Below are 22,845 nucleotides of genomic sequence, written 5' to 3'. Positions count from 1 at the left end.
ACATGAAGGACCAGAGCAGACTGAATTTCCTGAGGAGATGGAGGTCTTTTGATGTTATACATCAAGCTGCTCCAGATACACTATATTGCCGAAAGTACTTAGGCACCTGCCTTTACACACACAGGAACTTTAATGACATCCCATCCTTAACACATAGGCTTTAATATGGAGTTGTCCCACCCTTTGCAGCTATAACAGCTTCAGCTCTTCTGGGAAGGCCTTCCGCAAGATTTAGGAGTGTGTTTATGGGAATGTTTGACCATTCTTCCAGGAGAGCAGTCTCCGCTCTAATTCATCCCAAAGGTGTTTTGTCGGGTTGAGGTCAGGGCTCTGTGCAGGCCAGTCAAGCTCCTCCACACACCAAACTCATTCATCCATTTCTTTACAGACCCTGCTTTGTGCAACAAAATTGGGAGCATGAAATTGTCCAAAATGGCTTTGTATGCTGAAGCATTCTGAGTTCCTAAGAGGCCAAGTCCAACCTCTGAAAAACAACCCCGCACCATAATCCCACCCCCCTCCACCAAACTACACTTGGCACAATGCAGTCAGACAAGTACCATTTTCCTAGCAACCACCAAACCCAGACTGAGAAGCGTGATTCATCACTCCAGAGGACACGTCTCCACGGCTCTAGAGTCCAGTGGCGGTCTGCTTTACACCACTGAAACCAACGCTTGGCATTGCACTTGGTGATATAATGTTTGGATGCAGCTGCTTGGCCATGGAAACCCATTCTATGAAGCTCTCTACGCACCGTTCTTGAGCTTTTGGAGGTCTGTAGCTATTGACTCTGCAGAAAGTTGGCGACTTCTGCACACTGTGCACCTCAGCATGCGCAGTCTCGCTCTGTGATTTTACGTGGCCTACCACTTTGTAGCTGAGTCGCTGTTATTCCCAGTTGGATCCACATTGTCATAATACCACTAACAGTTGTCCGTGGAATATTTAGTAACGAGGAAGTTTCACAAATGGACTTATTGCACAGGTGGCATCCTATCATGGTACCACCGCTTGAATTCACTGAGCTCCTGAGAGCGATCCATTCTTTCACAAATGTTTGTAGAGGGAGTCTGCATGCCTAGGTGCTTGACTTTATACACCTATGGCCATGGAAATGATTGGAACACCAGAATTCAATTATTCGGAGGGGGGTGGGGGGCCTGCTCCATCACAGAGCCAACCGTAGACACAATGGAAGCTGTTGTGGTAGCAAAATTGGATGCCATCATGAAACATCCCCTCCAGGAGGCGCTCTCATGGGGCACTTTTAACCACAGGTACATTCCTCTGCAGCGTGCTAAGAACTAGGGGGGGTCTTTTCGGTCTGCTACTATCAGCCAATTCAATACTTCCTCCCAACATTCCAGACTAAATACTTGTACTCTTCAAGTTCACTTGTATTCATGTTCCTGTTTCTGCTAACTATAGATTTATTATTCTGTCCATTGATTGATTGTATCATTTGTGCTGCCAGTCTGTATTTGTTATGCCTTTGCTGCTGTATGCCTCTAGATTTCCATCCATCCATCCATCCATTTTCTAACCCGCTGAATCCAAATACAGGGTCACGGGGGTCTGCTGGAGCCAATCCCAGCCAACACAGGGCACAAGGCAGGAACCAATCCTGGGCAGGGTGCCAACCCACCGCAGGACACACACAAACACACCCACACACCAAGCACACACTAGGGCCAACTTAGAATCGCCAATCAACCTAACCTGCATGTCTTTGGATTGTGGGAGGAAACCGGAGCGCCCAGAGGAAACCCACGCAGACACGGGGAGAACATGCAAACTCCACGCAGGGAGGACCCAGGAAGCGAACCCGGGTCTCCTAACTGCGAGGCAGCAGCACTACCACTGCGCCACCGTGCCGCCCTGCTCTAGATTTCCCCTTGGGATTAATACAGTTTATCAGATCTAATCCTATGGACTATCAACACAACATAATAGCTTCCTGTTCTGTTCATGGCTCACAAGCTGGGCTTCTGGAATTAACTAATCAAGGTGTCGTAATCATGCGGGTAGCACCCAACAGTATGACGCTGGCCATGATGGAACTGGCTTCAGTACCTCCTAAGAGAAGTGCAAAACGTGGGCTCTCTTCCATGTAGCAGAGAATGGAAAAGTGTCAAGAAATGGTTCAATCTGTCCAAGACTAAGGTAGACAGGTAGATATGGCTGATACAAAGACTGGGAATTTTATCAACTTGATATCTCCTAAGAAAGAAGGTGGAAGTGTGACAGTGTGACATATTTCTAGGAAAACGCTGAGCAGTCCATCGCATACACAATTCAAGGTGCCCACGTTGACTTTGACATGATCCTCCTTGTATTTTCACAAAAATGGAAAAATTGCTCAGACAAAACTAAGACATACAATAAACTTTCCCAAACGGAAAAAAAAAGTATCACTTCCTAAAAAGTGCTCCCTGAATTAGAAGTTTCACAACACGGCTCTACCAAAAGGAAATGCCCCCCCCTTTTTTTGTCTTTGTTAACCCACTCGGTGCCAAGTCACATACTGCTCTGCCCTCAAGCTCCAACTCTCAAAACCTACATGTTAATCTCAGAGCTGCAATTAACCGTCACCAATGGCAGTCGTTTGTGAGGAAAACACATACAGATAAAAAGAAGCTGCCCACAGCTCACCGCAGGCTGTGTGAGGAGGAAGAGATTTCTATAGCTCATGTTGAGCAAACCAGCCAAGGCGAGCAAACGCCGCTGTGCGGGTGCGCTGTTGGAGCCTTCATTCCTTTTCATGTGTGGGCATTAAACAATACGAATGAAGACTCCTCACTTGAAATCAGTGGTGACACTTTATTAAAAGTCTCCTTCATTGCGCATTATATAGTGGAATAATACAGGAAGCATTGTGTTCTTTTGAAATGAGACATGAACTAAAGAAATGACTAAACAGAACAGGACTGTAATTTGCATCAGTCAGAGATTTACAATTTATAAATGAGTGACAAAAGTAAATAAATACGGTGTATGGGGAAATGAGATGATTCAGCTCTGTTAAGTTTAATCTTAAATTAAGTAAACGTAATCTTGCTAGTTATTTCAAATGAGCTGCTAGCAAAGGTTAAACGTTCACATTAGTGAAACTCTAATTACAACGCATTGCATAGGGAGACAATACAAACCAAGTCAAACTCAAATTAAATACATTTGAAGGAGAAATAAATGAATATTTAACATCTTTTAATTAATGTGCCTACTGAGGAACTACTCATGATGATACCAAAGTACTGAATTATTATAAAAGCACTTAATACTTACATTCCATTTACAGACAAAATAACAAGTTATTTAATTGAAAATGTGTTGGAAGCAATCAATAATCCAATAAATGTTCCTAATAACATTTTATTTTTCAATTTGAAAATGACTCCATAATAATAATGTTCTTGTACATTTAATAGGCTAGGATGTGCAAAGATAATATTAATTGTAGAACATTATATTGATTTTAATTAAAAATAAGGTGTGAATGCTACACTGAATAAATAAACACAAAGTAGATTAACACTTGAATTACTCATTTTTTGGTATATTAAGCAGCTCATTTCATTTTTTTTTATTATGAAAAATGTATCATCAGTCAAAATTCATTTTATTGAGCATCAAAAGTAAAACCATGCACTCGATATGTATAGATGTTTGAAAGTGTCATGGCCGAAGCTTAAAAATGAAAAGGAATTACAACAAGCCAATGAAACTGTGAACTTTAAAAAGTTATTTTCTAAATGCCATCGAGAATGCACACGTATCTTCGGCTTAATTTTTAATAATGGGGAGGAAATAACAAAGGATTTCACGTGAAGCTGCCATGTATACAAACTGAAAGGGACAAACCAGCAGAAACGTGGACGTGTTTTTGATTAGATGAAGCTGATCCAGGCAGCTGGATGGAGCGCACATTCATTTATGGGTTAGTCAGACCATCTCGTGTGTGGGGTCATTTCAACTGGAGGGTGTCCTGAGCGCAGAGACCTATAGTTCATGCAGGATTACCCTAAAACAGACCGAGAGCCGGTGCAGCTTACCTAACTGAGGAGCGAGCCAGTGTTAGGATATTTAGTGCATGTCTACTACATAATGTGGGACTGGTGACAGGAGACCTAAAGGGCATTGAGAGAAAAAGAAATAAAGACAAGGCCGAATATTTCTGAATCGGAGTTAGAGAAATGAGGTAAACACTTCATGATGTTTAATGATTGATGGTATTTTTAAAAACACATCAGACTACCGTTATTGTTAGTTGTTGATTCCAAAGCTGCAAATGAAGCGGCTGACCTGACCAAAAGTGCACAGCGAAAGTAGTTTGTTGGTGCTGGATATTACTCAAGACAATTATATTTTATTGATATGTATCTAAAGAAGTTCTGCCAACCTCCAGGCTCAGATTACACTGAGGCATACGGTAAGCCTGTCTGAGGCTGAAATGCATCCAAGAATGATCTTTGATATTAGCAGCCTACTACTGTATATGCATAGAAATTTAGGTCAATATAATGCAAGTGTGAAATGGTTTGAGATGAATGAGAAAAACAAAATCCTGAGGGACACAACAGGAGAGAACTCGGTTATAGGTCACTGCTTTCAAAATACACATTTAAAAGTCTGGTGGTTTTAGATAGCACGAAATTAGAGATCTGGAATTTACTAATTGCATTTATTAAGAAATCAGTTTATTTGTAACCTGCCAATGTATATTAGGTGGACATTTTTAACCCTTTAAACTCATTTTTTTGTCACTTTTCTGCTACTTTGATTTAACTGGCTAGAACATTCATCATCCTTCACTCAGTATTCATGTTCCACCTATCCATCCATTATCCAACCCGATGTATCCTAACTACAGGGTCACGGGGGTCTGCTGGAGCCAATCCCAGCCAACACAGGGTGCAAGGCAGGAAACAAACCCTGGGCAGGGCGCCAGCCCACCACAGATATTCATGTTCTACCTCTCAAAATAAAGGTCGGATATTGCTCTTTCAGAATTTGTATACCTCGAGAATATACTTATGTGGCACACACACGTTAAAACCAGTGCTGGTGCTAGGTTACTTTGTACCCTCGGTCAAGCTTATTAGTGCGCCAACCAACCGACTGTTTGGTAGCTAACCCGTGTGGCTGGGTCCTCCCCACGCGCCACAATCTGTGCCCTACGCCTTAATACTGCTGCCAGCCCTGGTTGCAATAGGATAAGCTGCAAAATTCTGTAACGTTTTTACCAGAAAATACACTTTGAATGTTATTTTTATTTCCATACATGTTGAGGTAAGTTTTCAAATGCTATAAAAGTGTCAGTGAATGGGTCAGGAACACAAAGGAAATTAAAAAAATATATGCTATGAAATATTTACAATATATCTGGTTTTACTGTTTTGAAGGAGAACAAAATACAAGAGCTTTTTGTTCCACTTTAACTGTATTCAAATAAATGCCCCCAGCATACACATCCATTATTGAAGGCATTGTATCGTTTTGAAGGGCGGGTCTTATATATAGTTGGTAAAGAAATGAGACGGTGTATCCAAATTACAACACTAATACTTGCAAAAAAAATCTTTATAAAAAAACATTCTGAAATATAGAAAGTGGATTGTGGGGTCTGCGGTGGGCTGGCGCCCAGCCCGGGGTTTGTTTCCTGCCTTGAACCCTGTGTTGGCTGGGATTGGCTCCAGCAGACCCCCGTGACCCTGTAGTTAGGATACAGTGGGTTGGATAATGGATGGATGGATGGATGGTGGTGTCATTTAGTAGATAATATAACTGTCCATCAAATTGTACGCATTTGAATCAGGACGTTCAAGTAGGCCATTGGGGGGATTAAGGGACTGGTGTTGCTGTGAAAACATGAAAACATTGCAACGTTTTATTAGAGTATGCAATACAGCAAAACGTAGACATCTAATTATACCAAAGAGGAAACTGATGATTTTATGCAGCTCTTAAAAACATTTTGCATCATTTTTCGATCCAAAACAATGGGGTCAAGTTTATTGAGTTACTTATTATGTGTAAACATAAAATTCTTCTTTTAATATTTTTATTACGACACTGCCCTGTCTTACCAGAAATTGATCTAAAATGTAAGACTAGAAAAGGATAATCAGACGTATATTTTCTGTCAAATTAAATTCTTATTCAGAAGTCACTTCTGAAGACATTACTTAGTTATACACTTTTAGTTCTCTGGGGAAGTACTTCTCCTCAGTGTTTATTGTACTTTTCTGACAAAAAATAAGATCAGTTTAATTTTTGACCTGAACTGAATATCCATCCATTATCAACCCTTCTTAATCCAGTTCTGGGTCAAGGGGAGCCGGGACCTCATTCTTAAAAATAACGGCACGGGAATGGCGCTTCACCGGGCTGTGTGGTTCCCTGTTGAACCATTACTTGAAAAAGAACCATTTCATTCTGAGTTGGGTTCTTTGAGTATGAAATTGTTTCTTTGAGCTTTGAAAATGGTCCTAATATGTGGAGGAAACAGAAATCTTGAATGTATAAGAGGTTACCCAGCAGGATACAACAAATCAAGAAAGCCTGACCTTCGCCTGAGTGATTGTGTGCGATGGGGTCCTTTAAAAATTTGGAACCTACTGGTGTTTCACTTGTCTGTTCATGGAAAGTTATGGAGCCTATTATTGGTCTAAATAAACAAATGGTCTTTCTGAAACCTTCACATGGATCTTGTTTTGTTTTTTTTTGGAAACCAAAAATGGTTCCCTTATACCATCATTCAGAAGAACCACTCTAGAACCTTTGTTTTTAAGAGTGCTCTGCAATTAATATACGGCACAACACAGGAACAAACAATAGCTTATGCAGGACCAATTTGGAATCTCTAGTGAACCTAACCTTCATGTCTTTGAGATGAAATGACAAGCACCTAGAGAAAAGCCCACCACAGCAAGAACAGATCTAATGCGCCATCACACCTATGGAGGTGCTGTATATGTTGGACTAAATTAAATAAATAAATGCACAAATAAATATATTAAGGAATGTTACAATAGGTGAGTGACACAATATATTAGCATAAATAAACATGTTGTGAAATATGTTTTTATTTCTTATTTAATTATTTCCTCATTTATTTATTTTAGTGACACCCCATGCAGCATGAAATATAGCTTGAAATGATTTTCACCTGTCAAAGTTGAGAGGGTGGGCTCTTTTGAGTACTGTGTTTTGATTGGTGAATCATCAGCAGAGGGAACACTCGCAGTCACAGCTTTGCACGTGTCTATGAACCCCAGGATTCCCAAGGCAATCAAAGATGGGACTGATTGTGCCTCTCTGTGGCGGATACGAGTGCAAGAAGAAGCAGGCCAGAGTGCCTGCAGGAGGCGGCTACTTCAATTCAAGAAGCCCTGACTTTATCATCAGGTATCTGCCTACAAATGTAGCACTTGATGGTCAAAGATTTATCATCGTTTTTCCAATGATTCACCGATCAACACACAGGACTCACTAGAGCCCACCCTCCCAACTTTGACAAGTGAAAATGACTGTTATCATGTATAGACATATTTCAGGTTGCATGCTGTGTCACTGAAATAAATGAAGAATTCATTAAATATATAAAGAAATAAGTAACATGACATATTTAATTATTTATTTTCGCATATCACTGTTTTATTATAAAATTTTACAATGCATTTATTTATTTTATTTTTTTTGTCCAAAATATTCCTCCATACACACTACCCCGTTTTACATTTCATATGTAACTTTAGTATATGCAAATAACCTTGTAAACTAATGGCTACCTTCATATTTGCATCTCACTATTAATAGAATTCTACTTAAGAAAAAAAAACCATACCATTAATAAGCAAGAGAACTAGAATCCCCTAAATAAATAATTAAAATGAACCCACAGATTAAATTAACTCCTGTGTACTAAAAGCTGTGAGAACAATAACCATTTTCTACATTTCTTCAACAATTAAAGCGTACGCTAATGCCAGTCTGGGAGATTGTGGGTAGTGCCATGTCAAGCTATTCAATTAAATGATCAATCCAATTAATGGCGCTTGAGGAAATGTATCAGATGACATAAATACATTTACGTATGTTGCAAGATTAATTACATTTTTTAAATGTGTTGTGTAATGATAAAGAATCCTTCAAAGTGGCTTCTCTTTGTTATCGTAAGAAAAAAATATGAACATTAACTTAAAAAAATGTTCCAAATATTCTGTTTCCTCAAATTGCTTAATCCAAGTGTAAACCTCAGAGCAAGCTGGGGTCTGTGCTTGTGCTTGTACTTGAGTGGCACACCAGCCCACTGCAGGCCACACTTGCACACCGTCTCACACTGGGTCACCTGTAAGGACCAAACTAGAATACCTGGAGAAAAACAAGTGTAGATTAAAAACAGAAAGTGGAAAACACACAGACTCTCACTGGGGCTTTTGTTTTGAAGCCTGGAGGAAAGTCTCTGAGTCAGAATTCACTTTAAAAGGACAGATACACTCACATGTACTAGGAATTTGTTGTGGTAGAATTGATGAAAGAACAACCAGAAAGATAAAATCTAAGGCAGCATATAATGGAAGCATAAAATATAAAGTGACAAATACAATAAAAATCTAATACAATAAATGGAAGAGGAAAAAGGTTCAAGGTGTGCTAGTGTACACGTAAATACTGAGTAGTCAGTAAGTGCAGATGTACCCGTAAACACTGAGTAGTCAGTAACTGCAGGGGCACATGTAAATACTGCGTAGTCAGTAACTGCAGAGGCATATGTAAATACTGAGTAGTCAGTAAGCGCAGGTGTACCCGTAAATATTGAGTAGTCAGTAAGTGCAGGTGTACCAGTAAATACTGAGTAGTCAGTAAGTGCAGGTGTACCAGTAAATACTGAGTAGTCAGTAAGTGCTGTTGCATATGTAAATACTGAGTAGTCAGTAAGCGCAGGTGTACCCGTAAATACTGAGTAGACAGTAAGTTCAGGTGTACCTGTAAATACTGAGTAGTCAGTAAGTCCAGGTGTACCCATAAATACTGAGTAGTCAGTAAGTGCAGGTGTACCCATAAATACTGAGTAGAAAGTAAGTGCAGGTGTACACGTAAACACTGAGTAGTCAGTAAGTGCAGGTGTACCTGTAAATACTGAGTAGTCAGTAAGTGCAGGTATACCCGTAAATACTGAGTAGTCAGTAAGTGCAGGTGTACGCATAAATACTGAGTAGTCAGTAAGTGCAGGTGCACATGTAAACACTGAGTAGTCAGTAAGTGCAGGTGCACCCGTAAATACTGAGTAGTCAGTAAGTGCAGGTGTACCCGTAAATACTGAGTAGTCAGTAAATGCAGGTGCACCTGTAAATGCTGAGTAGTCAGTAAGTGCAGGTGTACCCGTAAATACTGAGTAGTCAGTAAGTGCAGGTGTACCCGTAAATACTGAGTAGTCAGTAAGTGCAGGTGTACCCATAAATACTGAGTAGTCAGTAAGTGCAGGTGCACCTGTAAATGCTGAATAGTCAGTAACTGCAGAGGCATATGTAAATACTGAGTAGTCAGTAAGCGCAGGTGTACCCGTAAATACTGAGTAGTCAGTAAGTCCAGGTGTACCCATAAATACTGAGTAGTCAGTAAGTGCAGGTGTACCCATAAATACTGAGTAGAAAGTAAGTGCAGGTGTACATGTAAATACTGAGTAATCAGTAAGTGCAGGTGTACCTGTAAAAGCTGAGTAGTCAGTAAGTTCAGGTGTACCCGTAAATACTGAGTAGTCAGTATAGTTACACATGGAAAGTGACTGCTCAGGTGACATGTTCTATCTGCCACAACAAAAAAAACATTAGCCAGAGGGAAGTCTTTGAAAGTGGTGGTGCCCTGGGTGAACTGGACAAGCAATGATCTTCATGATCCATGTCCTTATCCTGGACTCATACAGGACTTGAATGGGTGGTACGTTAGAGTAGTTATGATCTTTTCTGATGATGCCATGCAGATTGGCCTGAGCCTGAACAGAAGTAGCACCAAACCAGATAGTTATAAATGAGGTCAGACAGAACTTGATGATGGCTGTGTAGAATTAGACCAGTATTGCTTGGGGGAGAATAAATTTCCTCAGCTGGCACCACAAAAGCATTCTCAGATGGACTTTCTTGATAATACATGTGGCGTTTTCACCCCATTTAAGGTTCTGCGAGAAACCAGAAACTTAAATATCTCTGTAGTTGCAATGGCCGAGCCATAGGAGGTGATAGGTGAACAGGGGTCTGTTGCTTGAAATCTATGATTATCTCCAAGGTTTTTGAATATTAAGTTCAATATTACAATGGCTGCACCACACTGTCAGATTTTCTTCCTCTCCTCTGTAATATATGGACTCATCATTGTTTGAAATGAAGCCAATTAAAGTGATGTCATTCCAGCCCTATTATTAAATTTTGGACAAAGAAGCGCACAGTAAACTCTTAAAAATACTGATTCTTTAATGGCACTTTATGGTCCTTCACTGGGTTGTGTGGTTCCTCGTAGAGCTATTGCTTGAAACAGAACTATTTAATTCTATGACCAGTTCTTGGCAAGTGAAGATGGTTCTTTGTGCTTTTAAAAACTCCTTAATATGTATAAAAAGCTGAAATCGAATGTGTAATAGGCTACCAGCAATACACTAATAAGAGTAAGAAAATCTGAACTTAACCTGTCTTATATGCAGCAAAAGTCCTTCCACAATAAGGACCCATTGGTATTTCACATATCTATTACTATCTAGTCATGCCTATTTACTGTATGGAGCCTGCTGCAGATCTAAATAATAAATAACGGTTCTTTCGAAACCCTTCATGTGGATGGATCTATTGGGAACCAAACAATGGCTCCCCTATGGCTTCGCTCTGAAAAACCACTCTGGAACCATTATTGTTAAGAATGTAGCCAATTTACTTTATAAAGCCATGTGGCCCTGTGACAAAGTCTTCGCAATGTATAGAAAAACGGACTCACTTCGCGGTTGTGCTGTGCTAAGAAAGGTGCATAACATAAGATACATTTTTGTTTTCTTCATTTGGGGACGAAACCAGTTATTAAGTTAAAAAGTGTCAGGAACTATAGAGTCCTGAAACTCGGCGAGATGTCATGTTTTGATTAAAGTCTGTTTGCCTTTAGTTCGACTCTAGCAGCCTTGTTGTGTCTCAGCACCTCGGAATTACTCCAGCCCTCCGTGCTTTCGCTCGAGCCGGTGCATTTGATTCACTTATCACACCTTCGCAGCCAGTCTCTTTAAGCGGCGCGGCGCCGGGAGCGCGCGCATACACGGGAGCCCGCTTCAGGCTGGCGGGATGCCCGTGCGGGTCTCTAGCTCAAGCAATTCTCTTTTTCACGTCAATAAATCTGCCCGCCGCTCTATCCCCCAACGTCCCCTGTAAGAGCGCAATACAACTAGCACCTTTAGTAAGACTAGATGTACACAATGCTGCGCCGTTTCTAGACGTCCGAACACGAGGCTCGTCAGCCGTGCCTATAACCGACCTGACAAGGACACTGCCGTGGAAATCAATTGTTTAGCGAGAAAATTCATTATCAGGTCGGTGAATCTTTTGGACCTGCTAAATACAGTAGCCAGGTAGGTGCTTGCTGGCCAATAGTATTTCTACACACCGGCAGTGGCGATCGGTATTCTGCTGTATTACAGCTGTGGTGCGCAGTACGTGCCACACATGAAACCCGCAACGGCTGCCAGCGACTGACTCGATTGTTTTCCCTCGTGACCTTCTCTTACCGACTGTATGTGTACTTCGAAGGGTCGAATGCAGGTTCACCTTTACTTGCTTTGGTGTTATGTGTCACATCTGCATCACTCGAACATAACATGAAGTGACAGTTAAAGAAGAGTAAGTATTTTGTAAGCCTGATGGCAGTTTAATTCGAGTATTTCGTGTAAACTGGAACGCAGCAGAGCTTTTGGGCAGCTTGTGAGCCTAGAGCTGCGAAATCCGGGGGCTTCTGCTCTGTTTGTTTTTTGGTTTAAGAAGTTTGTTTTGCAGCGGGCGTTTAATCGCATTTCGGCTTTTAAAGCGGCTCTTCGAGGAAGTGTGTCGACTCTGCGTGAGAGAGCGCGCTTGGATCGCGTTAGCGAACCGAACCCGGAGTTTCTGTTTCAGTCACACGGAAACCCCCAGAAATCCCCAAGACATAAATTAATCGGACCGATCAGGAAAGTGCGTGAAGGTTGTGTCGAGTTCAATCAAACCCGTGGTGAGTAAAACAGAAACAGAAAGTTTCCTCACAACAGATCAGCTGCCAATGCCGGAATTTGCTGGCTCGGATAAACACTTTATGAAACTCACTCTGCGGTCATCGCTGTTAGGGAAAGTGAATACTATTGTTTTTTTTTCCGGAGCATTTAACCCCTCAACCCCAACCATTCGATACAATTCGATCATTCCAATTTATCTTTACTTTCTTACAGCTGTTTTGTCATGAGACATGAGAAGTCTCTTCCCATAACAATCTCATCTACAACTCTTCATGCCTGTCTAGACATTGGCGGGTTTTTTTTTTGTTTTCTTTTCCTTTCTTTTGTTTTCACACGACCATAAGATAGGATGCACATAGTTTTCCCACATCGCTATACCATTTGGAATATTCTCAATTCTTTAAGTTGTCGATTTCTACAGTATTTCTAAAGTGCTATTAACTGCAGCGCAGTGGTTAGCACTTCTGCCTCGTGGATCCAACTTATTAGGTTAGGTAGGACGTTGTCGGTGGGATGTGTGCATGTTCTCCACGTGTTCCGTTGGTTTTGCTCCAGGGACTCTGGTTTGTTTCACACATCTACAAAACAGCTTGTGTTATACCTGGCAATCCCAAAGTTTGACTGGTTGACTGGTACCCTATAAACCGGGATACACCCCAAACCCAGCGAACCCAATTTTAATTACGATGTGATATTATTTCATGTAAAAGTATTAACCCAGCTTCGTGGGACCTATTTTATGGATCGCTTCGTGAGACTCCGTCGGTGTTCGCGTCTACTTGCCTCCCCGCGATCCAATGTGCGAGTTAGAATACGATCGGCTGGTGCGAGGTCTGCGTTTGTGTGACCAACTCACATACTAATAAATGCTAACTCCATTGCGGTGTTCAACGATTCTTGTTTTCAATTGGTTGTAGCAGTAAGGTTTCATTCTTGTTAACTCGTTAAGAGTTTACATCTCCCTGTTGTAACTGAACTGACCCTGTAATGCACATAACTTGGCTGTTTTAAATGACGATGTGTATATATAGCGCCTTGATTTATTCCATCTATGAACGGCGCTAAGATTCTGATCGGTTAATTGTGATCAAAAGTACAGTGATTTCAACTTATCCGATTTTTCTTTTTTGGATTTTCTCATCTGCACCACTTAGGCAGGGTATTTTTCTTTGCCAATCTTTTGTCTATATCACTTCCAGTTTGACACTGAAATCGGCCTCTTGGACAGGCGATTTATATATAGACATCCATTAAATAGACTATCATCTTTGGTGCTTAATCTTTTAAAACAAGCAATAAGTATATGGTGACTGTGGGTTTTACCGAAGAAGTAACCTTAAATCAATTGTTTTTCGCTAAACTTGCAAAAGGCAGGAAATCCCCATCAAAACCGTGTTAACATCGAGTCAACATGAAGAAAACGGCATTGTGATTTCTGTCCAACGCTCAAAAATGCATTAAATGACAGCAGCTTTTGTATAATAATGCACGATCTGCAGTGCATTTTGCCTCTCGCGGATTGCCTAATTATAAAATATTTTTACGCATTAAATAATAAACGATTTCACACTGTCTTAGCATGCGTGGTATTGCTAGCGGCACATTTTCTCTGTAAAACATGAGAGCTTTAAAAGTACACAAGAAACAACAGCGTTCCCGAAAATGTGACATAAAACGAGTCCTGTAAATCCTAGACATATTCGGTGTATCTAATTCTCATCTCTGGTAATCCATGGTATTTTTTATTTTATTCTTGACAAAGCTGCTGTACCTCAACGTGACACGACGCACACTGCCAATCAAGTTATGGAGAGACCTCATCGGCGAGCCCTGATTGTATTTCTCTGTGTGTTTATTCTCTTTGGTTGATACGAGCTATGAAGTGTGTCGGGAGCACCATGAAGGCGGTAGAAGACTCTGTTAAACCGCAAGAGCGTTGTTTGATGTCGTCATGTTTTCATGTATTATTAAATAGACACGCTTCCGGAAGAATGCGAAGCCTTTGTAAATATGCGACCTCAATTGTTTAAATCGTAATTTCCACAAAGGCACGATAGCTTCATCTGCTACTGGGAGACGGCAGTAACAACGGGGGTGTATGGGATTGCTGTTTAGGATAAAGATTGTGTGTTTTACCTTATTATTAGGATAGTTTGCTTTATTGCCCATGTGTTGGGCACACACCTGTCACAAGGTCACCGGACGGTAGGCTGTAAATCCAAACAAAACGCTAAATACGGGAAAGTCTTACGGCATAATTTCATCATCTAAATAACAACTCATACACAATATGATATGGACATTGTGGATTTTGTTGTTATTTAAAAATGTAAGCATCTGTCCATCTTTTTCTTTTCTCCACTACAAGTTACCGAGCCGTATAATCCGTAATGAACGATCACAACGCTGGAACTAACCATGAATGGGACGCCGAACAATCGCTGGGCACGTATACCTTGACATCCTAATTCATTCCGTGCCAGTTTAGTATCAATAAGCAGCTAATGGTCATGTACCTTGGCATACGAAACGGAATAAGAAACCCAACCTATTGTACTTGAAATCCACAAACCACCTACAATTTGAAGAGGGTGAAAGCGGTGTGAGGAGGCTGCTGCTGCACAAATACACCGCACCGCCCTCCAAATTTCACATCTCCTTTTCTTTCAATTTCTGTGTATTCCGAGTATTTCTGTTTTTTTTTTTTTACTTTTGTTTTACTGCGAGTAGCATTTTTTTCTACGTGAATAGTACTCTCTAGTGATAAACTTCCTATTTCATCAGAAACATAAAATGCCATCCGTATGCGTTGAATTTTTGTTACCATTCCTTCAGTTTCCGAATGGTCACCGAACTCCCTTTGCTTATCCTTAATTAGTCATGTTTAAATGCTAGTCGGTTATAACAGAAACCTTTGTAACTCCATTTGTGTGACTGAAACCTGTTATTCTGTTTACTTGGGTGGCAAGATACTGGCATTAATCAAGTTCAGCTCTGGGTTAAAAAAATAGTCAAAATGAAACAGCATTCTCAAGATATGTCAGTCTATTGTTTTCTGCAGAATGAGGCTTATTCCATGCAACAGACTTTAGAGGTAAAGATTTTATGCAAAGATGTCTATTACTGCCTTGAGGGAAGAGGGCAAACTGGATCTAACCAAGATAGAAAAGGAAGAGGAAAGTCAAAATGCAAAACTGCACAAGAGGATAAGAACTTCAGTGTCTGCATTGTGTGAAACAAGTGCCTTATACAGGTCCTTAGTTGGCTTCATTCTTAAATACACACCAAATACCAGTGGTGCTGCAACAGAGAAAAGATGCCGCCACAATGCTGACCATAACACTCTTTTTCAGTGTCAAAGGGGGCACAGGGTTGTTGGCATTCTGACTAGGATGGATGGTTCCTTACCCAACCGGAATGCCTTTTTAATGAAAGGGTGGAAGAAGACTGCATCCCAGGGTCATGTATCCTCCCCACATGATAGGTGACAGCGCCTCTCTGGTGGATCTCCCATGTGCACATCCGCAGGGTGGCATGGAAGTCAGAGTTCTGATGGGCAATCCTACTGTGTTTCATAGGAGCCATCAGGGCAAGCTGTGAGGTGAGGTTCCCTCATTTTAAGGAGGTTCTGCCTAACCCAGAAGAGCTTCCTGTGTGTAATGTGGTAAAACCAGAAGTAGTCCCAGGTCTGGTATAAAAGAAGCCGCTCCACCTCACCTAGGTGAGTTGGAGTCGCAATGCAGAGGATAGACAAAGATCACCTAGGAGGAATGGCAAAGAAAGAAAGACATTTACTTGGTCTGGAATTGTGAAATCATGAAGACAAAAACCTGAAAACAGTATTGTGAATAATAAAAACTTTTATTTTGAAGCCAAGACTTGTGTGTTGACAACTGTGCCTGGGGTTTGGTGGTTATGCCCCTATATGTCACACTAACCATATTCTGCCCAAAGTCATCATTTATCTGTTGCACATGATGCTGGTATTTAGCAGATATTTAAGTAAGAAGCCATCCAAGGACATGTACTTTATTTGTGCCTTGCACTACAGACTCTGCTAACCCTTATCCTCTTATTCATCTGGTCCTTCCCCTTCTTTTAATATCCAGTTTGCCCTTCTCTCTCAAGACAGTAACAGACACTTATGTATCCAATCATCAGCTTCTTGGAAATCCAGTGAATAAACTTCATTCTGTTAAAAAAAAACACATACACACACAGACCGGTTTCTTGAGAAAACTCTTTAATTTTGTCCATTTTTGAACGCAGACTTGCCTTTAGGAATGCTAAAGGATAAGCTAAATGGAAGTTGACCATTAGGACATGGCTGCTGAAAATTGAGCTTTGAAGTTTTATGTGAATAATGAATTACAGTATAACCATTTGTAACATGCCAATGTCTTGACTCCAAGTCAATTTATTGGTATCTTGAATAAAACAGGTATTGATTTCTATCAAAAACACGAACGTTTCTGGCCGAGTCCACACTTTTGACTGGTGGTGTAAAGTTTTCCTTTTGGTGTTCCCGTCAATCCTGGTGAACGTACGTATCCAACGGCCAGGGTTTTAGCCCCGCCCCTGACGTCGTCTGCGTGGAGTTTGTAAATTATCCATTTCCATCCATATCCCCAAAGGCGTGCATGTCAGGTAAACTGAAGATTGTAAATTGGATTTGCGTGGGCGTGTGTGCGAGTGGGCTCCTCCATGAACTGGCACGCTGCCCAGGTTTGGATGCCACTGCTGGCGCGCCAGCCTCATCCCCACGCGGACTTTAACTGGATTAAGCGGGTTTGAGAATGCTGAAGCTTCACTGCGCTGTTGTTCATCTGAAATATATTCTTTTCGTTTATCATAATGAAATGGCTGCTTGTTCTTTTGCAGTGTGCCTAAAATGGGATAAGCCGAGCACTCCACATTGATCTTCTACATGCGGCGATGTCATCGCGCTAACCTTTTCCCCGTTGTTAACCTCAATTAACGTGGATGTATCGAATAAGAATAGAGGCAGGGCAAGTCCACGTGTGCATCGGTGTGTGAAATGTCCCTTAATACTAAATGTTCTGTCAGCCATGTATACGTATCAGTATAGAAATTAGATCACACGCTTAAAATCCATCTCAAGAAGAAATGGTACTAAAAACGATAATGAAAATATAGCATCGAATATTCAAGCTCAACTGACGTCAATATGTAGCGTTATATTCAGCACGTTCGACACCACAATGAAGAATCTAGAGATGATATTCTAATAAATGACCCATCTCTTAAAAATGCAGTTCTTGTTCATAGGATACAATTGCACCGTCCGGAATCCGCACACTAATTTGTGTGCATTTCAAATACTTTTGTTTTTTAACCTATACAGTTTGGGGCTTTGTGTATTATATTCGCCATGCTATTGAATGAACATGTCTCTCTCTCGTGTCTAGGGTACAATGAGGGGGTCTCTGTTCGGGGAAATTAGTATGCACAGCAGAACTTACGCACGCACAAAGAAAAAAAGAGACACTTTTCATTTTCTAGTGTATATGTGACGAGTACCGACTAATGATGATAATTAACCCCGAGGCCCCCTTTTAAAATACTAGCAAGCGCTCCTCTTGTTCAGTAATCAAGAACAGTGCTTCGTGGGGGCACATTTGGGATTTTAGCACTTTGAACGTGGCGATTGCTAAACAGCAGCTCGGACTTATCACGCGTGCGTGGAACCCGCGCGCTCAGCATTCCTGTCTCGAAAGTATAAAAGAGAAGCCCCCTCGCCCCCTAACAGAGGTACCTTGTGTGGGCTCGGGCCCGTCCATGTGCAATGTGCCCACTTGGTTTAGCTTGAGTTCGTGTCTGTGTGAGCTACAATTGTAAATCTCAAAAGGGTAACAGAATCAATTAACGCCTGGCAAATCTTCATGGGGCACTGCCAATATCTGACAAATGCTAATAGAATAAAAAAAGGCATTCCGCTAGGCACCGAACCACTCCGTTTCGTCTCTGTGTTCACAGTTAAACGTCTAATGTTAAAACAGTGCAAGTCGTTAAACAGAGAAGCTATATAGTATATTTTGAAACATTTTCTACAAACCGCTTATTCCCGTAATTAGGTAGATTGGAACTCAGCAGAGCCCTGAAAAGTCAACGCGTTTAAAAAGTTAATTTGTAAGATTAAAACATTATGCTCATTTTGACAGTATGCCATTGCCGTGTTGAGTGTTGCCGCCTGAATAACAAACTACATTCAAAAGAATGTCATTCGTCTGTCATCCAGGTTAATAGAAACACCTTAACGTGCACTTCTTCGTGCGTGTTTATTATGAAAGATTGAGTTTAATCACAGTTGTCAAGGACCAACAAGGTCCGCTAGTAAATTAAGGAAATAAAACTCTGATCAAGCAAGTGGCAGGAAGAGATGACAGCTCCTTTGTGTACATCTCGCGACAGGAAGCTACTTCTTGGATCTGCTCTTGGATGATGTGCAAATGGAAAAAAAAAATCGGAGGCAGAGCGATCGGCGCTGAATCCATGCATTTGCATGCCATCTGGCAGACCGGGTTTGGTAAGTACAATATTTAAAAAAATACAAGCAACAAGGCAAATTAATAATCAGTATATGCTTTCCAATGTGAGCCCCTGCAACACGAATGCTGGTTTGTGGCTTTAAAGCATAAAAATTGAAACCCAAAATGGATTAGTCGTTGCCAGATGAAGAACACTGGCGTGAATGTCACGCCGTCTCCCGAAGCCCTTAGGACTGGAATGATTTACTTAGGCCAAAATACACGTGTAACAACCAAACTCATTAAATAATTAAAGAAGCTTGACAGTGGCGAAGTATATGGAGTTCATAATCACGAACGCGCACGCGAGCTAAACTGAAGAAATAAAAAGCCCACGAGAATTCAGAAACGGTTTGCGAGATTTACGTGTCTGCGCACGCGCGGGAGGTCTTTATTGCTCAACAAACGCGCTGTAACTGCGCCTTCTAGGCATGTCAACCATTCATCAGCCCCCAGGGACAAAACAACAAACAGTGGCGGGTTACCCAGTTCCTAGAACTGTATTAAGATAATGTCACGTAGTAAATGGTTTTCAATAAGCGGCTTTACCTGCTCTTTCATTATGGTTAGAAATTGATGATCAAAGCAAGAAGGGGTACATACTGTATGTATCCATCCCAAACTTGGATGACTTTTCCTTAAACGCGACTTAAATAAACTTATCTATTGAATGCTGCTTTTCAAGACAACTTTAAGAAGTGCTAGGGCGAGGATTCTCAAAAACAATCAATATGACGTGCAAAAGTGTAAACACACAATATAAGCTGAAAAGAAGTTCATTTTAAGAAATTCCAGTTTTGGTTTCTAACAAGCAAAGCTTGAACATTTGCCATTTTCTCCTCAAACACAAGCATCTGTGAAAGGTTCAGGATTACATTACGTGTTATAGACTGCAATACAATAATTCCAAGCAGCATGTCAACTTGCAAGAACTGTGCTCCCCAAGAATACACATCATGGAGCACAGTGAATGTGCTACCCCCGTGACAGCAGTTATTATGTGTTGAATATTGAACGTCATATTTTTAAGGTTTATTGCAGCATTATTTTACTAAAGTGTCACAATTTGGGAGCAGCTAACTATGGACAGACACATTTTCCCAATCAATGCAGACAACTTCAGAAATGCAGGTTTAACCATCTCAGATGTTACACACAAGACCCTCGGAGCAATCTTATTTTTCTTCTCCTGTCAAAACAAGGAGTGTGTGTTTGCATTGTAAAGTCATCTTTAGAGACACCATGCCTGCCACCGCTTCACGCTTTTTGGCTTAACATGAAGGGACACATGCTGCTAGGAGGACAAGGGCGGCATAAGAAATTCAAGGCTTAGATTTAAAACAAGTAGACAAAATCCTGAAGCATGATCACCGCAGTGCACAATGGATGACAATTAAACACACTCCAACAATTTCCTGCAGTAGGGGAAACGCGCACTTGGATCACCTCGCCCCACTGCCATGTCTTAATATAAACTGGCACCACCTGATGTGTGTAGCCTTTGTGAACCAGGCATGTGTGCCCTCCAAAGGGGCACTTTGAACACTTTACACAAAAGCTACTTGAAATTTGCATGAAAAAGTGAAATAAAATCTTTATTTATCATTGTAAGTTACTGTATGTTCCTTGTTAAGAACTTTAACCTTACTTTTATAATATTAGTGACACGACACATTCTCCGACATTTTCTCCATTATTTTAGTGCTTTTACTGAGCCTGACAAACGCAACTGTCCTGATCTTATTGTATTTATACAGCTTGGTGTTGCTGTATCCACACTTAGAATTTTTTTTGCATAAAAAAAGAAATCAAGTTGTAATTAATAACATCACTTCATTTGATAAAGTGTTTCAGGAAAGATTTGACATCAGAGTCGTTTCCATGGGGGATGCCGAATATACAGTAACTCTAAAAACTAATATTAGAATTGAAATGTTTATTATCGTGAAATAAAAAAAATTCTGCTTTGTATTGAGGACAGCGTGTTGAGTGCAAAAACTGAAGATTACATCAAAAATGATTCCTTATACCGGCCATCCTTAAAGACTAAGGAATAAAACGCGAAATGCGTTTTGTTAAAACTAGCACATGAATTAATGATTCCAACAAAACCTGATGCCAAAAAGAATTTATAAAACAAATACACATATACAGGCAGATCCTGAGTAAATGCGCAGCCCCATTTGTTTCAAACATGTGCGACTCTATCGGTTCTTTGAACAACTCTTTTCAATTCTGGTCAGACGAGCTTTTCTTCTGAGTATGTTGTAACAATGTACTGTAGTATTAAACAGCCACCTTGAACACTTTTAGTTCTAAACTGTAGGCAATGCCAGAAAATCGATTAAATAAAACTCAACTGCACGTGCACACCTCTTGAACTGAAACTGACAAGCAGTCTTCTTACATATGCGGAGCATGCTTGATATATTCGGCCTCACCCAAGGCGATAGGCTTTTCTCCAAACAAACCGCGAAATAACAGGTGGATTGTTCAAACTGTGGTCAAGTTCATTTTTCTTCAAATCAGAGCTCGCATACATTTCAAAGTGGATAACGACAGAATGGCACGCTTAGGACTGCAGGTGGTGGTCTCTTTTAATATTTCCACAATCTTCTTGTAAACAACAATTTGGGGATCGAACTTTTGACTTTATGAGCCTGCGCACTGATAACTGCCAATCAAATGTTCGATATGTGTTACCGAACGCTTAAGAGCACACGTTAGACTATCATTAAGAGGAGCTGCATAAATGTATATATACGTTAATGTGTATCTTTTAACTTGACAGATAACTCACATACTATGTATACCAAGGCGGTTTATTAGCAACATTAATACGAGCAGTATCCGTGATTGAGAAATGCCCACACAAGATGTATGTGAAACATGACAAATAATAAAGGAGTCGCAATGTGTGCGCCAGGATTTGAACACCGCCTAGGGGGATTTCTCTTTAATGATTTCTTTCAAGAACACGAACTGTATATTTATTAACAGACACATTGATTAAACAATTGTACAATACTCTTTCGCATTTCGGTTCAGACAGTTATGAAATCGGTCTTATTCTTTCCTGTTAAGATACGCGTTCCCAAAGATATCTTAAAGAAAACGCATGCGGACCTACAGAGCTACCTCGGCCGAACGGTGATGCACCTGCACTTCTCCGCTTATCTGTTAGAAGGCTGAACACAAGGGAGAGGGGGTCATCGATCATTCGCTGTTTTACGGACACGGCTTTGTGTCCCGTTAAGACAGGCTGGGGTGTCAGCGCGCAGCGCACTTGCCTTCAGCAGATGTACACAATAAATATGCAATGCGCTACACTACAAAGAGCTGGCTTTGTCATCTATAGTGGGCAAGGAGTGACAACGTGCGGTCCACAATAATAAGCAAAACACACATTCGTGAATAGAGATCGGCAGCATGTTATTGCTTATGATGTCTGCAAAACGGCCCCTACATGTGACTGTCACCATAACCAAAAGAGCAGTAAATCCATCTCATATCACGTCTCCCAAATACGGAAATATTAATGCTCAACTGCCGTGTTGTCCGGAATTGCACACAAACGCAGCAGAGTAAGTTGAAGCCCATCCGCCGGTTACAAATAAAGCAGTATTCCTACCTTTGTTGTTAATGACGAGAAATAAAATCCCAACGGACGCCAGGAAATCCGTCCACGACCCAGCCATTATCTCTTAAAACCCTAGTCGCTCTGCGCTTCTCTGTGCCTCGCCGTGACTCCGCGCATCACACAAGGACTTGGCAGTCCGGATCCACCTTAATAGATGTTAATGAAAGCTTCGCTAAGAGTGGGCGGGGCATCCCGTTCGCTCGCCAATGGAATTGCACGCCAACGTGGAAGGAGGAGCTTATTTACGAGCCCCATGTGGATTCGGACTTTAAACGTGTTCGCACTCCAATTAAAAGTCGGAGCGCCTGCGCTCTAAATTAAAAATGAATCTAAGCATGGCTCGCCGACAGTGAATAGTGTGAAACAGCGGCCTCATACGATAAGTTTAGGGAGAACAATTGGGGCCGAGGAAGCGTTCT

The 22,845-nt window shown here is 41.0% G+C and overlaps 1 protein-coding gene across 1 annotated transcript in view; it reads right to left on the bottom strand.

The window, feature by feature from the left end:
- The window catches only part of cadm4 (cell adhesion molecule 4), a 734,387-nt gene extending 711,834 nt beyond the window's left edge, over positions 1-22,553 (bottom strand). The window contains exon 1 of the mRNA XM_039773253.1: positions 22,418-22,553. Within this exon, the coding sequence (XP_039629187.1) occupies positions 22,418-22,484 (67 nt within the window). The 5' untranslated portion in view covers positions 22,485-22,553. The remainder of the gene's footprint in view (positions 1-22,417) is intronic.
- Between the last annotated feature and the right edge of the window lie 292 nt (positions 22,554-22,845).

This window comes from Polypterus senegalus, chromosome 12 (genome assembly GCF_016835505.1).
Source record: "Polypterus senegalus isolate Bchr_013 chromosome 12, ASM1683550v1, whole genome shotgun sequence".
Taxonomy (NCBI): domain Eukaryota; kingdom Metazoa; phylum Chordata; class Cladistia; order Polypteriformes; family Polypteridae; genus Polypterus; species Polypterus senegalus.
The sequence above is the reverse complement of the archived record's forward strand: the minus strand, read 5'-3'. Positions and strand labels throughout refer to the sequence as shown.